At 33.5% G+C, this 16,937-nt stretch overlaps 3 protein-coding genes across 3 annotated transcripts; all 3 read left to right on the top strand.

Moving 5' to 3' along the window:
* The first annotated feature begins 1,198 nt into the window (after positions 1 to 1,198).
* On the top strand, positions 1,199 to 1,798 carry LOC123202234. Its single transcript, XM_044618062.1, has one exon. The coding sequence runs from the start codon at positions 1,199 to 1,201 to the stop codon at positions 1,796 to 1,798; it is 600 nt and encodes a 199-aa protein (XP_044473997.1).
* A 7,838-nt stretch (positions 1,799 to 9,636) lies between these two features.
* Positions 9,637 to 10,516, top strand: LOC123201606. The gene has a single exon (XM_044617179.1). The coding sequence runs from the start codon at positions 9,825 to 9,827 to the stop codon at positions 10,425 to 10,427; it is 603 nt and encodes a 200-aa protein (XP_044473114.1). The 5' UTR covers positions 9,637 to 9,824; the 3' UTR covers positions 10,428 to 10,516.
* Positions 10,517 to 11,710: 1,194 nt separating this feature from the next.
* LOC123201456 lies at positions 11,711 to 12,957 on the top strand. The gene is made up of 2 exons (XM_044616970.1): positions 11,711 to 12,626; positions 12,743 to 12,957. Exon 1 carries the CDS (start codon positions 11,945 to 11,947, stop codon positions 12,599 to 12,601), a length of 657 nt encoding a protein of 218 aa, XP_044472905.1. The 5' UTR covers positions 11,711 to 11,944; the 3' UTR covers positions 12,602 to 12,626; positions 12,743 to 12,957.
* The last annotated feature ends 3,980 nt before the right edge of the window (positions 12,958 to 16,937 follow it).

A 16,937-nucleotide genomic window follows, 5' to 3' on the forward strand; every position in this document is an offset into this window, starting at 1 on the left:
ATAAATTTTTAAATCTACAAAGAAAAATATAATAAAATATTTATTTTTAAATTTTTTTATTAAATAATAATTTTATCCTAATTTTAATTATAATTTTTAATAAAAATTAATTTATAAATAAATATTTTAATTTTAAAAATCTGGCAAATACAGAATTACATCAAACCTTGAGAGAGGACAAATCTTTTAGTTCTTATAATAAAATATTGGCCAAACATCTATTTCCCACCCAAGGTTTGATGTCTTCTCAAAAGTCCCCCTTTTAACTATGGAAACACCAAACACCCACCCATGGAAGGTTAGATTTAACAAAACTCTAACAGTGATAGGGGTAAAATCGTCATTTTTGCTATAATATTAAAAATAAACTAAAATAGAATCTAATTTTGTCCCCCTAAACTTTAAAAACTAAAATTTTCCCCCAGCCTAAGTTTTAAAAAATGACAGTTTCACCCTAGGGTTTGGTTTTGAAATCTCCAACGATCATTCCGGCTCCATTACCGACGGCCTCTCCTTCCGACGAATGCTTTCCTTCTATTTAGAGGCTCGATCGGCGTCGAAAATGCCTTGAGAGACGAAGAACTTCGTCTGGGGAGAGGCTGCTTCGGGAGGGAGAGACTGTCGGTAATGGAGCCGAAACGATTGCCAGAGATTTCAAAACCAAACCCTAGGATGAAACTGTCATTTTTTAAAACTTAGACTGAGGGAAAATTTTTAGTTTTTAAAGTTTAGGGGGGCAAAAAGAGATAAAATTTTTAGACGTTAGGGTTTAGTTAAATCTAACTGGCCATGGATGGATATTTGATATTTTCATAGTTAAAAGGGGGACTTTTGAGAAAACTGCAAACCTTGGGTGGGAAATGGGCGCTTCGCCAAAAATATTTATCAAATCAAACCCCTCTCCCGAATAATCTTACAGGACAGTGGGGGGGCATTTATTGCAGGGTAGGGCAATTTTCAATCGTACTCGTTGTGCGGGCATAATAAACAGGTGTACAAAAGAAAATTGTTCCGCGTATCCATTAAGGCTGTTTCTAGAAATGGACAATAAGATTAAGCAAGAGATCCATATATTTTCTTTTTCAATGTGAAACAGGAGGAGTTTAAAAAATTGATAGAAAAGCAGCTATATATAAGTCATGATCCAAATTCAAGCTTCCATTGTAGCGGAAGGAAGAAGAAGAAGAAGAAGAAGAAGATGGATATTGAATCAAAGACGGGCTTTTTCAGTGACCGGAAACGGAGGAACATATGCATAGGCTTTGGAGTCACCCTAATCTTGCTTATTGTAATACTGGTGATATTGGCCTTCACCGTTTTCAAAGCGAAAGACCCAGTAATCACCGTCGATTCCGTCGCTCTTGACGACCTCAACGTCGGGCTTGACAGGGCCACAGCAACGGTGAATATGAACTTGACCGTCGCCGTCAATCTCACCGTCGAAAATCCGAACAAAGTCGGCATGAAGTACAAGGACACCGCGGCGTTGTTGATTTACAGAGGAGAGCAAGTAGGAGAAGTTCCGATTCCGGCTGGCAAAATATCGGCCGATGAATCAGTTCGTATGAATGTCAATCTCACCGTGATGGCCAACCGTTTCGTGTCAAATTCTCAGACTTTCAACGACGTCGTTTCGGGCTCCTTACCTCTCAGCACTTACACAAAAATTTCAGGGAAAGTTTTAATCTTTAGCATCTTCAAGGTTCATGTGAACTCGGTTTCTAACTGCAGTTTCACTGTCTTTACATCGAACCGTACAGTCAGCGACCAACAGTGTACGTATAAAAATACCTTGTAGTATACAACTTCAATACGACGTCACTTTGTTAGCTTTCCATTTTTTCTTTTTATAAATTAATAAAATTATTTTATTTTATCGTGTAACCCATTTCATTAAAAAAAGCTCATTTAGTCAAATCCATGAGTTCACATTTCACACGCTCCAGACTCCCATGTTCCGCGTAAGTTGCAAGATCTTGACACGTGTTAATTTTCCATTCACGTTTATTTCGGGCCAAAGGTCTGTTCCACCCAAATATCCTTTCATTTTATTTTCGACCTTTAATATTGAAAATATTAAATATTTATTAATAAATAATTAAAATTAATAATTTTAAAAATAAAATTATTATTTTATCTATAATATTAAAAATAAATTAAAATTTAATCTCTTTTTTCTTTTTTAAACTTTAAAAATTAAAAATTTCTTTATAACCCAAATTTTAAAAAATAATAGTTCTCTCTTAAAGTTTAGTTTTCAAATCTCAGATGTTAAATTCGATGTTATCATTGGTGATAACTATCTTCTGATGTCTTCTCTCCCTCTGATGATCAAATTTATCTAGTTTGAAAGCTTAGACGATATCGATTAACAAAAAAAATAACTCAACTTCATTGAGAAGACGAAAATGAAATTTGATGTAGACGAGATCTTTATTGGGGAGTCTCATGCTAGGATTAAGAGTATCAGATGAAGGGAAAGATGGTGATATGGTAAATGGATATTAATTAAATACCTCGTATCCTCAACACTGAACAAAAAAGTCCAAAACATTTTATATAAAGCAAAAATGTCCTAATCACATGAAAAGACCAAAATACTCCTTTTATATGATCTCGAGTGCGAAAAATCATTGTTTTTCAGGTGAAAAAAAGTGAACAGTAACTTTATGATGCATCGCAAAAATTACTGTTTACTTTTAATGAGAAAACAGTGACTTTTCAATGTTTGTTCAGTGTGAGTGAACATTCTTGCAAAAAATCAGTGTTTTATGTGAAGTGAACAATGATTTTTCGTTATACACTATTCACTTCAAGCATATGAATGGTATCTCATGAAATTGATTGTTTATCATAAATTTAATTTTTATAAATTAAATTAATCATCCAAAATAATAACAATTAAATCTACACCTATTTAAATATAAAATTGCTTAACAAATTCATTCAAGATTAGGGATGACAATTTGGGTTGGACTTTAGGGGATCCAACCCTAACAGAGAGGGGATTCCCTAATAGAAAAGGAGAAGAGGACTGGATAATGATAAAAAAAATCTTCGTAATCAAGGATGAGCTCAGGATGGGGATACATGTGTCCCCTCCCCGCCCCGCCCCGCCCCGCCCTGCCCTGCCCTTTTTTCTCCCTGCCCCCATCTCCATCCTTTTATATCAATATATTTATTTAAAATACTATAATATTTTTATAGTTTAAAATTATTTATATTTTTCAAATTTATTTAGGTTTTTGTACATATTAAAATAGTTAATATATTATATTTGTGATATTTGAAATAGTGGGTTAATTTTAATTTTACTTAATTTTGTTGTTTAATATATTTATATTGTGTTTAGAAGGTATAATTTTTTTTTTTGTGGATATGAGGAGGGGATTTTTCCCTATGGGGATGAGGAGGGGATTTTTCTTTACAGGAAAGGGATGAGGAATCATTTTTATTCCCGTAGCGGGGATGAAGATCGATATCCCCTACGACCATCCCTATTCAAAACACTAAAAAATTAACTGATATAACCAATTGTCCAAATTCAAAAACTCTAACCTTAATAATGTTGGACATTTTTGCTTTAAGCATATAAATTTAGACATTTAATTTAATTTCCCTATATAAAATATACGAACTTGATTTAATAGATAAATTAAGTTTTGGATATCTTGTTATCACAAACTAATTTTTTCGATTCGAACTCAAAAATACAAATTTCTTTTCTTCTGAATGAAGCCATAATGTTTGATATTGAGTGAAACCGAAATTTTGTATGAAGTGAGAAAGATGTAAGAGTGAAAGTTTATATAAAAGTGGTGAAAGGTATTTTAAAAAAAATTGAGACATTTTTGCGTAAACCTTTGAAAAAGGGGCATTTTTGCTTAAACCCTTAAAGAAAGAGCATTTTTGCTTATTGTCTTGATTGGAGGCATTTAATTTAATGCCGAACGATAAATAGCATTTATGCAATTAAACTTATTTTTACACATGCTTATTAGAGCTAATCCAACCTGATTTACTGATGCTTCTAGAAGCATCAGTAAATCGAGTTGGATCAACTCTAATGCAACTAGGGTTGAATTCAAACCAAACTCAAACGAGTCTTAAATGAGCTAACCTCCAACGAGCTAGAGCAACTCGTTAAGCTTACAAGCTAAAAATTTTGATACAAAATGATATTGTTTTAACCAATATGTCGTTTTAATAACGAGTTAGTTAAAGCTAGAGTTCGAATCGAACTTTAGTCGAGCTCAAGCTTATTTGTGGCGAGCTTCAGCTTAGTTCGACTCAAATCCACCCTAGATGCAACCCACCAAACCTAAGAGTTGGGCTAGATTTAGAGTTCACATAATTGAAAATTTTTAAATTGAATCAACCCAAAAAGCACATAAAGCTTACGACCTAACCCTATGTGGTTATAAATTATCTATGCACCTTCTAAGAAGTTCCGTTACAATACCACACAACAATTTAATTTTGAGCAATGTGGTGCTTACTAATGTTGATATGTTATCTTGGTGATTAAGAGTTATTTTATCTTTAATTTAAAAATATTTAATTATATAATAAAATTTGTCTTCAGGTATTTCAAAAGATAGCACTATAATCCGTGAAACTGAAATTGGTCATATTACACCTAAAAAACTAAAAAAATAATTATAAAAAATGGGTTGTCACTCTAATTGACTTATATATGGTTTACAATAAAACTATTAACACACAATTCTAAGTATTAACATACAATGATCATATATTATCTAAAATACTCAATTGAATACTTAAAATTATATATATGTAATATTATTTTATGATTTATATTAGTATAAATTTGAAAATTGATGTTGATCTCTTTTGATTCTTCTAAATATTGCTAATATCTCATTCATTAGAGAAAATTAGTAGTAATTAAATTTTGTAAGAAATTGAGCTATACTTTAACAAAGAATTTTATCCATATTTGAAAATTTGAGTAAGCTTATTTCCGTTAATCGTAAGTACTAATTTATATATTAATGATAATATATTATTATATAGTTAAATATTATTAATTTGTGTCCAACTTGTATCCATCATGTAGTATTGGATCCCATTTTGGAGTGGTTTTGGTTCCTTAGAGGGGTAGAGTTGGAATCAACTATTTCTATAAGATTAGAAATTATAACCAACCCAAGGTAGACCAATTCTAGGAAAGAATTAGATTTGAAAGTTCGGTTTTATATGGGTAATTTGCTCACCTAAGTTAGTATTAGGATTAAACCCAAATAGAGCTAACTTGGTCTCAAAAACTAATTTGGACTTGAATTCATTTAAGTTAAATTCGAGCAAATTCGAGTTAGAAGGATCTGCTCATTTTTAAAATTGAATCAAACTCTAACTAGATGAAGTTTTACTTGGTTTGACTCGATTTGATGCTGGTTTGACTTGATTCGTTGCGAGCTTGACTCAGTTTATTTCGTGTTATGCCAAACAATTGTTAAAATGTTATTTTATCCATTATTAGGTAAAACAAAGTTGTTTTGAGAATGAATGGTAAACTCAAATTGTGAATCTAAGCCAAAAATTCAAGTAATGAGTTTAAGCTAAGCTTTGAACTTCAAACTTAAAGATAGAGCCAAATTCGAATTATCCTTACCTTTGGCTCGAAAATCTTAAGCTATCCCATCTTTCTTTTCAAGCTGAAGTCAAAATGAGAGGTATTTAAACTCGACTCAATTTACATTTGTCACTAGTTAGTATCAATTTTCTTAATACTTGGCATAGTATTACACCAATATATACAAACAAACTAATAATAGATATATTATCTAGTGATTTTAAGTAGGGTTAGATTCAAGTCAAATTAAACTTGAGCTTGAGTTTGACTCGACTTAAGTGGGGTTGCTTCAAAGCAATTTGGGTTTGAATCATTTAAGAGAAATTAAGTTTGAGCTCAAAATAATATTATTTTGATATATATTGATTAAAATGATGTTATTTTTGTTGATTTATAAGAAAACTATTTAGACTTACACGCTTAACAAACCAAACATCCTAAATTTAGAATTTAAACTCATTTGAACAAAATTTTTACCAATATCATTCAAATCAAATTCAACCTAAAATCTAAAGGCCAAAGGACTATTTTCCATCCAAACTATGTCGAATTCTCAGAGTTCCCTTTGTTAACTATGGAAATATCATTTACCCACTCATGAGCAGTTAAAATTAATGGTAGTAAGGGTAAAATAGTCATTTTGTATTTAATATTAAAAATAAACTTAAATATGATTTCATTTCCCCCTTTAAATTTAAAAAACTAACTTTTCTCCTCTAAGCCAAGTTTGAAAAAATCACATTTTCTCCCTTAGGGTTTTGTAACATCCCTCCCTAAAAGTACTACCCATCGAAGGAGAAATGTTACGAATTAATATTCGGAGCGTCTCTTTTTTTCAATTTAAAAATATTTTAAAATAAACGCATCATTAAAAGTATTTAGGAAGTATTCCAAGAAAACTGAAAATCTGAAAGTGAACAAAAGATGTATATACTCATATGAAAACTCATCTGAAAGCATCTGAAAATAGGGAGTAATCATATGCAACTGTATCATAATCTCAAAAAGTCAAAAGTCGACAAGAACATGCCACTGTATGCATGTAATATAAACCAGAGATAACCTACTCCAGTCGGATCTACCTACGCTGACCTAACCCTACCTCGTAGCTACTTCGATTACCTATACCTGTAATCAGGAAAGAAAAGGGAGTGAGTAATAAGAACACTCAGTAAGGGGAAAAAATCAAGTAAACTATCTTTTTTTCCTGTTCTAACTCACTTTTGGGACTCAACCTCACATCTTAACCTCTATAAGAGATTATGGGGGTAATTTAGTTCACTATTTACTATTTAGATCATATTTTATTCCATCTGGTGTCTATTTGATACTTTCTGGAAGCTAACTATAGGGATTTGACACTTTTCGAAGCTCAAGCTCTTTTTCTTTCACTATACTATTTCTGAATCTGAATTGAGCTCTACTGCGAGCGGACCCTACTAAGGGTCTATGTCCTACTACAGACGTGTCCTACTGCGGACGTACCCTACTGCGGGCGGTGTAGTGTAAAATGCCCCATCATAATTTATAGCATGCATGCGGGTCTTATATCTTACTAATTTTGCTTCCATTTAAATTTATTCATAACTCACCAAACATTACTCTTGAGACAACCCTTAAATCTTGAGCCCTAAATTCCTTTTCTTGCTTTTCTTTCTTTTTTCTTTTCTTTTTTTTCTTTTCTTTTCTTTCTTCTTCCTTTTCTTTCTTTCTTTCTTTCTTTCTTGCCCAGAACTACAAAATATTGTTCACAGGACAGTATTTCACAGGGCAGCCTTCATTTTTATATAATTTGACATCCCAAATGATTTCTAATTCATACAAGTTATATATCATTGAAAAGAGGATTCAAAGATCTTTCTAACAAGTTATAATAGCACTCATAATTCAATAGATAAGATAGTCAAAACGTGAGATAAACTCAATGACAAAAACTACCTCCTCTATTTATTTGGTAAAACAGTCCTTGTGGTTCATGCAATATTTAACAATCCAAATGATTCCCAATTCATGCAAGCTATGTATCACTGAAAAGATAATTCAAAGAGATTTGCAACGAGATATAATAGCACTCATAATTTCATAAATAAGACAGTCAAAACGTGAGATAAACTCAGTGACAAAACTGCCTCCTTTGTTTATTTGGTAAACCAGTCTTTTCGGTTCATACAAATCTTTAATAGTCCAAATGATCTCTAATTCATACAAGCTATATATCATTGGAAAGATAATTCAAAGAGCTTTCCAACGAGATATAATAGCACTCATAATTCATCAGATAAGGTAGCCAAAACATGGGACAAACTCAATGGCAAAAACTGTAAATATCATGCAACTTTCTGTCATGAACAAAATAACATACATAGACATCCCAAATGACAAAACAACACTCGTTAACTTCAAATTCATCATTTATAACATAGATCCGAGGAACTAAAAGCCTAAAACATGTAACATATCAAGGAGGATACCCCTTACCTTGTTTCAAGCCAAATCTTTGCAAGTTAGCTTCCTCCTCTTTGTTTTGCTTCCTTTATCACCAAGATTACTTTAAATCAATATCAAAACACACTAACATATTCACATAACATGCATATAAACATAGATAAAAGGAGAAGGAAAGAGATCTTTGGTTACCAAAGCTTCCAAGGTGCTTCTCTTTTTTTTTCTTTTTATTTTATCTTCCAATATCTCTTCAATTTCTTCCTTTGGCTTCAAGAAAGCAAAGAAAACGCATGAAGAATGGTGGCTGCTGGAATATGGACGGAAATGATGGAAAAGTCTTTTCTTTCTCTTTATATATAAAGTCTTATCTCTTTCTCTTTTTCCTTTTCTTTTTGACTTTTTTGTGTATATATATATAGATACATATATATATAGATACATATATATGTATATATATGTATATATATATATATACATATATGTATATGTATACATATATGTATATACATATATGTATATGTATATATATATATAGATACATATATATATATGTATCTATATATATATAGATACATATATATATATGTATCTATATATATATAGATACATATATATATATGTATATATATATGTATATATGTATGTATATATGTATATACATATATACATATATATATATGTATACATGTATATAAATAACTATATACATATATATATTTAAAATGAGAAAAATCTCAAAACAGGGTCAAAAAATATAATTACCCTTGGAATATACCTGAGGGTATAACAGGTTTAGTTTCCAAACCCCTTCACTTTCTCCGGTGTCATTGCCGACCATCTCTCCTTCCTGACGGTTTCTCTTTCACCGACGACCCACCTCAACTCCACCCCAACCTATCCAACGTCGAGAGACGTCGTCTGGGAAGAGAAATCGTCTTCCCAGACGAAGACGAGATGACTCGTCGTCCTCTGGCAAGATAATTCGTCTTCATCTGGGAAGACGATCGTCTTCTCAGAGATTGATCGATCTTGTCTTCGTCGCCTGAGAAGATGATTTCTCTTCCTATATGACGTTTCTCGACGTCGGATAGGTAGGGGTGGAGTTGAGGTGGGCCATTGGTAGAAGAGAAACCATCAAGAGGGAGAGACGGCCGGTGATGGGACCGAAGAAAGTGAACGGGTTTTGAAACTAAACCCTAGGGTGGAAATACGATCTTTTTAAACTTGTCTTAGAGAAAAAATGTTAGTTTTTCAACTTTTAAAGGGGAAAATGAGATTAAATTTTCAGAGGTTAGGGTTTCATTAAATTGAACAGGCTATAGGTGGATAAATGATATTTTCCTTGGTAATGAGGGGAACTTTAAGAATTCAGCATAGTTTGGGTGAGAAATAGTCCTTTGGCCAAATCTAAATCCCCTTGCGGAACTATTATTCCACGGTCCAAGCCTCCCACTGATTTAATCCCGAACTATTATTCCATACCTGCTACTGATTTAATTGGATGTAACGGAGACCAATACCCTGACCCACCAGTCCACCGCCACCTGCCCCTCAGCAAATTAATTTTATTAAAAAAATTAATTATATTAATTTTTTGTTTGCAGGAAAAAAGTAAAAGTAAATGTCCTCCATTGAAGCTTCTAATGTGACTTTGATTTTTTTCCTTCATCGTGAAACAGAGCAGCAGGAGCTTTGAAATCCAAACGAATCAAACAAATATATATAACCCATAATCCCAAATTCCAGATCACATTGTTGCGGGAGGAAGACGAAGAAGAAGAAGATGGACGTTGAAGCAAAGAAGCAGCGAGGTTTCGGTAACCGGAAACGGTGGAAGATATGCATAGGCCTTGGAGTTACTCTAATCTTGCTTATAGTGATACTGGTGATCTTAGCCTTCACCGTTTTCAAAGCCAAAGACCCCGAAATCACCGTCGATTCCGTCGCTCTTGATGACCTCAATGTGGGGCTTGACGCGGCCAGAGTGACTGTGAATCTCAACTTGACCGTCGCCGTCAATCTCACCGTCAAAAACCCCAACAAAGTCGGCATGAAGTACCAGGACAGCGTGGCGGTCTTGTTTTGCAGAGGGGAGCAAGTGGGTGAAGTTCCGATTCCCGCTGGCAAAGTATCCGCCGACGAAACAGTTCATTTGCTTGTATTTCTCACCGTCATGGCCGACCGGTTTGTGTCGAATACTCAAATTTTGTCCGACGTCGTTTCGGGTTCCTTGCCTATTAGCACTAACACCAAAATCTCAGGGAAAGTTTCTATCTTTAATGTCTTCAACGTTCATGTAACTTCGGTTTCTAACTGTAGTTTCACAGTCTATATAGCTAACCGTACAATAAGCGAAGAACACTGTACGTATAAGAATAGCTTATAATATTTTCAAGGCATGTAGCTTCCACAGATAGTTGTACTTTGTATTTTCTTTCTCTGATTATTAATATATTTGTTTCTTGCAACGAAAAATTTCAACTTTATGATGCTTTACTTTGATGGTGATTTGATTTTGGTTTGTGCTTGAATCAAACTCGAAACCCATTGCTGAATTCACTGTCAAGATGAAAGGGCCAGCCATGGTTGTTATATATATGCAAAAAAAAATTTTTGTTTTTATTGACCCTTTTTTTGCTTTAGCTTCCACAGATCGTTGTCCTTTGTATTTACTTTCTCTGGTTATTAATATATTTGTCTCTTGCAACGAAAAATTTCAACTTTATGAAGCTTTACTTTGATGTGGTGATTTGATTTTGGTTTGTGCGTGAACCAAACTCGAAACCCATTACTGAATTCGCTGTCAGGATCAAAGGGCCAGCCATGGTTGTTATATATGTGCAAAGAAAACGTTGTTTTTGTCGACCCTTTATTTTCCGTAGCTTCCATCGATTGTTGTCCTTTGTATTGTCTTTCTCTGATTATTAATATATCTGTTTCTTGCAACAAAAAATTTTAACTTTGTGAAGCTTTACTTTGATGGGGTGATTTGATTTTGGTTTAAGCTTGACCCAAACTCGAAACCCATTACTGAATTCGCTGTTAAGATTAAATGGCCAGCCATGGCTGTTATCAATGTGCAAAAAGAAGTCTTTATCGACACTTTGTCTTTGCAGTTGTATTTTACTCTTTATTACTTCCAGTAGATGTCCTCTTCAGGGCATGGCTATGGTGGTTCAATTTCAATCCGAATTGGTGTTTGAAAATGTGCAAATATTTATTAATCTTGTTGCTGTTAAGTTTGACAAGTTTGCATTTTGAATTGAAAAGTCCTCATGTTTCCGGAAGCATGATTCCCAAAAACCAGTGCCTTTCCATGTATGATAATGATATTAATGATGCAGTCTTCTTCAAAGGAAGGCTGTTTGTGGGCATTATTGATTCACACTCTTTCTCATGAAGGCAGTAATTACAGTTCTTGATGGCGGCAAAGCATGTGAAGATCTTAACTATGATACTGTTCTTCTAAGCTGAATCACTCAGAAAGAACAGTTAAAAGAAAAACCTTACTGTTGGATTGGACTAGTAACGTGTTTTTAATTTGCCTGTTGTTATTGAGTACGAAGCAAGCGAAGATTTTAAGATTTATAATATGATTTGCTTTCTCTTTCTCTTTTTCTTGTTTGTGTAATTATTTTTATATTAAAATGAAATTAGGTGGAAGATTTCATTCATTTAAGACCATTACATGGGTGAAAGCTCTGTTTGTGGTAAAATAAGCTGGAAGTTGAGTGCATTAAAATCATTCAACTTCCCACTACTTCTTCACTTGCAAAACACTTGGCTGTTTTGTGTCGAGGTCAAAGCCTTGCATTTAATCTCCCACTGCTTCCCAACTGTAATTTCTACAATACTTTGCATTAGACTTTGATCCTTTTAGTTCAACATTATTTTTTAGATCTGATGCAGTTAAATTCTGTCCACCCATCTGAACATTCATCAATGACAACGGTTAACCAGGATCAAGTTCTTCCTCCTCCCATGAAGGGCCAGAGGAAAAGGCGATGTCTAATTGCTATTGGTGCAATATTACTACTGATTTTGCTGCTATTCATCATTCTCTTGATCCTTGCATTGACTGTGTTTAAGGCAAAACAACCCACCACGAAACTTCAATCAGCAAAGGTTGATGGGATTGCGCCTCGACTGACTTTACCTAATATCAGTTTCCAACTCAACCTCACCCTTGACCTTAAAATCCTTGTTAAGAATCCTAACCATGCTAGTTTCAAGCATGGAACTGGTAAAAGTCTCCTTCTGTATGAAGACAGTCAGGTTGGAGAGGCCGATATCTACCCGGGTTTGATTCCAGCCACCGGCTCCACCACTCTTACAACCAGGGTTACAATTCAGGTAGATGATTTTGCATCCAAATTAACCTCTTTGATTTCTGACATAATAGGAGGTCATCTGGTTTTGGAGACACGTTCAAAGATTCCAGGCAGAGTCAACTTCTTGGGGATTTTCAAGAAACATATTGTCGCTTCTTCTGATTGCGAATTTACTATTGGTTTTCCTTCTTTGAAAATTACCAAACAAGAGTGCAAGAACAAGTATTGATCCATGTTGGCTCTTCAACTTTAAGGTAATTGGTTGGATTAGATTGTAGTATAATCTTCTTGTGCCTTGCTTTTCTTCAGCCTGCGGTTTTGGCTTTTGCACCGATTAAGACTGTTGAATTCCTCTGCATATTCTTACTAGGAATGCGTGTTGAAAGAATCAGAATCAAAATTAGAAGCAAGTTCTTTGTTTGATAATCTCAGATGCCATTTTTTCGGAGATTGTAATCTTTTTTTCTTCTTCAAGTTGATGTACAGAGTTGTCACCTGTAATTTAGATGCTATGAGTGGACTGGAGATACTGTATACAGAAGGAAAACTTTTATTATATTATCACCATGTTTTTCTGATGTAGAATTCTTCATCTTCCAGTGGCTTTATAACTGTTTTATTATTCATATGCATCTATTGTTTTTGTTACAACCATGAAGAAAAATAAAACTATACTTCTACCATCAGCAAAAATTTCAGAAGAAGGCACTCATCTACAGATGACTGAACCCCGAGGGTGTGTAGAAGGCTATAAAAGGGTGTTGGCAAGGTTGAACCCCAATGCTGGGCGTATTTGGAGTGCCGCTCTCGGGCAGTTCGGCTATGCCAAACCTCTCTTAGCCGGTGCCAGGATACAGGAAAAATGAATATCAAATCCAGGTTTTAACTGGAATAGAATTTGACTACTGAAACAATCAAGCTTAATAAAAAATTCTTGATCTTGGTTTTCCATTACTTGGCTTTACTTATTCTGAATGAAGAACCAAAAACAAAGCAGGTTTTTGGGCACATCTTGGTGTAGGCCAATTGTGTTGGGACCCAGAATGACGGGAAACTGCCTGCAATTTTGGCCACGCATCATATCTCATTAAAGCAAGAAAATATCCAAAAGACTTTTGCTGTAATAAGACAAAGTTGTGCTAAGACTATAAGAAGTTGGACAAGAGGCAAGACATGCTATTTAGAGCACTAAGAGCAAGAAGTATCTAAAACCAGTCACTTCAACTAGATTTTTCATGGGCGCAAAGACTTATTCCCGGCCATAGTTATCTTAAAAGATAAAATCGATATTTAATGAATAAAATATTATTTAATTTTTTAATTTAAAAAATTAATAATATTTTTATAATTAAATTTTAAAAAATCACTTCTTTTTTTTTGGGTTTTCATATTTAACTCATCATTATCCAATGACCGGAATTGATCATGAGCTCTCTTTATCTGTCGCCGACCTGCCTCTGGCCGTGAACTCTTGTATATGTTCTGCTCAAACACTAACCCTAACCCTCCCCTGTTCCTTTATTCTCTGTGCCACACACCTTCACTTTGCCTCCAGACGCATCTTCACTTTTACGTCTCAAAGCGGCTCGCGTCACATCTATATTCCCATCACACCACTGCCTTGCTTCTTCATTGCTTCCTCCACAAGCGTCATCTCTCATTTTCCCTCAAACAGGAGCGCCACTTATTGGCATGGCTCCACAAAGCAAAATAGCCAGCGTTCTTCTTCATCTCTTCAAATGCCACGCGTCTTCGTCCCTCCAAACACAGCCGCCCTCCCATATTTCTCCCAACATACATTTTTCTGATTTCTTTCCACTTCAGACCGGGCTTCATCTTCATCTTCATTCGTCACGGCCGGAGGGAGGTTGGTGGTGGAGGAAGAGAAGTCATGATCAGATTCCGCGTATGGAGAAAGATGGGTTGAACATGAAATCTTGCAGAAGAAAATTTAATTTTTAAAACTTTAGTATTAGGAGAAATTATTAGTTTTATATTATTAATTAAATAGTAATTTTATTCTTGAAATTATTTGATTATGTTAATTTTAATACTCTATAAATGAAAGTTTAAATTTTTAATACATAATATGAATCAGTTTAAGAATTCAACAAACCTTCGATACAAATAAGTCTTTTGGTCTTTTACATACACCAGGGTTTATATTCGAAGTACAAATTGATATGATCTATAGAAGACCAAAACTATGTGATCGCATAATCAAAAATTATGACAAGACTATTATAAGGTAGAAAATATTGGAAATGTCTAGACACAAACCAAAGACTAGAGGAATGACATCCATCAAACATGTGGCAAATGACATAACACATATTTGGTGATGTGTCTAAATGACAAGAGTAGGGCTGGATTCGAGCCGAGCCGAGCTCGGGCTCGGCTTGGCTTTTTGAGGGCCGGCTCGAGTTCGGCTCGAGCTCGACTCGAGCTGAATTCGGCTCGGTTCGAGTTCGGCTCGTTTTCAGTTCGGCTCGGTAACGGCTCGGCTCGGCTCGTTTTTTATATCAAAACGACACCGTTTTGTATATATATATAAATCAAAACGACGCCGTTTTATATAAAAAAATTTTTAAAAAAATATACCGAGCCAACCCGAGCCAGCTCGGGCTCGGCTCGAGCTCGATCGAGCCGAGCTGAGCCCGGCTCGTTTCGGGCTCGAACCGAGCCGAGCCGAGCTCGAGCTCGAGCTGGCTCGACTCGAATCCAACCCTAGACAAGAGTCATATTATGTGTATAACTTTTATATATAAATAACGATGTGTTATTATATGATTGGATAGTTAAAAATTAAAAATAAAATAATATATAATTATATAATAATATATTATTATTTATACATAAAATTATATATAAAAATTGTACAATGTTATTATTGAATAACAAAATCTTACACGAATTTTAAAAAATATCAATTTACTTCTATATTATAAAATGTAACTTTACCCCATATGGTCAAATATCACTTTACCTCCAATTAATAAATTTCCAATTTAACCCCTACTTTATCTTACATTCATTCGAAACATTTTATATGTTTCGTTACTAATAGAATCTCAATTAAAAAACATACTAAATTTGACAAATGTTAATTAGCCCCCAATTTTCGAGTAAAATATCTATGTACCCCCCTTACATAAAATATCACTTCCCTCCATGCATGGTCTAACATCTAAAAACACCTTTTACATTATAAAATATTATTTCATACATAATCTAATATTTGATAACATCCTTCATTGTAAAATATCATTTCACCTCTTACAATTACAATTATGAAATGCCCCATACGTTTTTCTATCATTTTTTTTAAAACACAATTCTATGTTACTATTTAACACATTACAAATTGTTGTGTTATCAATAAAATAAATAAAGTTTTAAGTTATAGTTCATATAAATATATTGATATCACAAACCTATTTCCTTTGGATCGAAGACATGATCACAAACTTGTTTCTTTCATATTGAAATCACAATGTCTGATGAGTGAGATTGTGCATGGGAATACATTGTAGTGTTAGGGTTTATATAAAATAAAGCAAAAGTAATTTTGGTCATTTCTGTTTAACACCTTGATAATTTGGGTATTTTATTTAGCCCACACAAATGTGGGCAATTTTCTTTTGACACATGAAATAGGGGTATTTTAAAATTAAGGGAAATTATCAAAAATGGCCAAAATACCCTCCCACTAAGCAAAAATGCCCAAATTCACTATTCCTAACAAAATTACCCATGAGTTTTTCTAAAATATCAAAATTACCCTTCCCTTCATTTATATAAACCTCCTCACTCCCTAGAAGGGGTTAAATGAAATTTTATTAAAATTAGGGGTATTGCGATATTAAATATTATAAGAGTATTATAAATTTCTCAATGAAATTTTAGGAATAGATAATTGAGGGGTCAAATAAAATGTTATTAAAATTTGGGGGGCATTTTGATATATCGACTCGTATTTTTCAGATTTTTGAATAATTTTTTGATTGTTGCCATTCTAGGATTTTTCAACTTTTGGAATTCGAATTTCAATTCCGTTTTTTCGAATTTTACCGTTTTACGAGATATCGACTAGTATTTTTCAGATTTTCGAAGAATTTTTCGATTGTTGCCATTATAGGGTTTTTCAACTTTTAGAATTCAAATTTCAGTTCTGTTTTTTTGAATTTCACCGTTTTACGATAGATTGACTCGTATTTTTTAAATTTCTAAAGAATTTTTTGATTGTTACCATTTTAGGGTTTTTCAACTTTTAGAATTCAAATTTCAGTTTCGTTTTTTTAAATTTCACCGTATTTCGATAGATCGACTTGTATTTTTCAGATTTCTGAAGAATTTTTTGATTGTTGTCATTCTAGGGTTTTTCAACTTTTAGAATTCGAATTTCAGTTCTGTTTTTTCGAATTTCATAGTTTTACGATAGATCGATCCGTATTTTTCAGATTTCTGAAGAATTTTTTTATTGTTGCCATTCTAGGGTTTTTCAACTTTTAGAATTTGAATTTCAGTTTCATTTTTTTGAATTTTATCGTTTTACGATAGATTGA

This window comes from Mangifera indica, chromosome 18, assembly GCF_011075055.1.
Source record: "Mangifera indica cultivar Alphonso chromosome 18, CATAS_Mindica_2.1, whole genome shotgun sequence".
Lineage (NCBI taxonomy): Eukaryota > Viridiplantae > Streptophyta > Magnoliopsida > Sapindales > Anacardiaceae > Mangifera > Mangifera indica.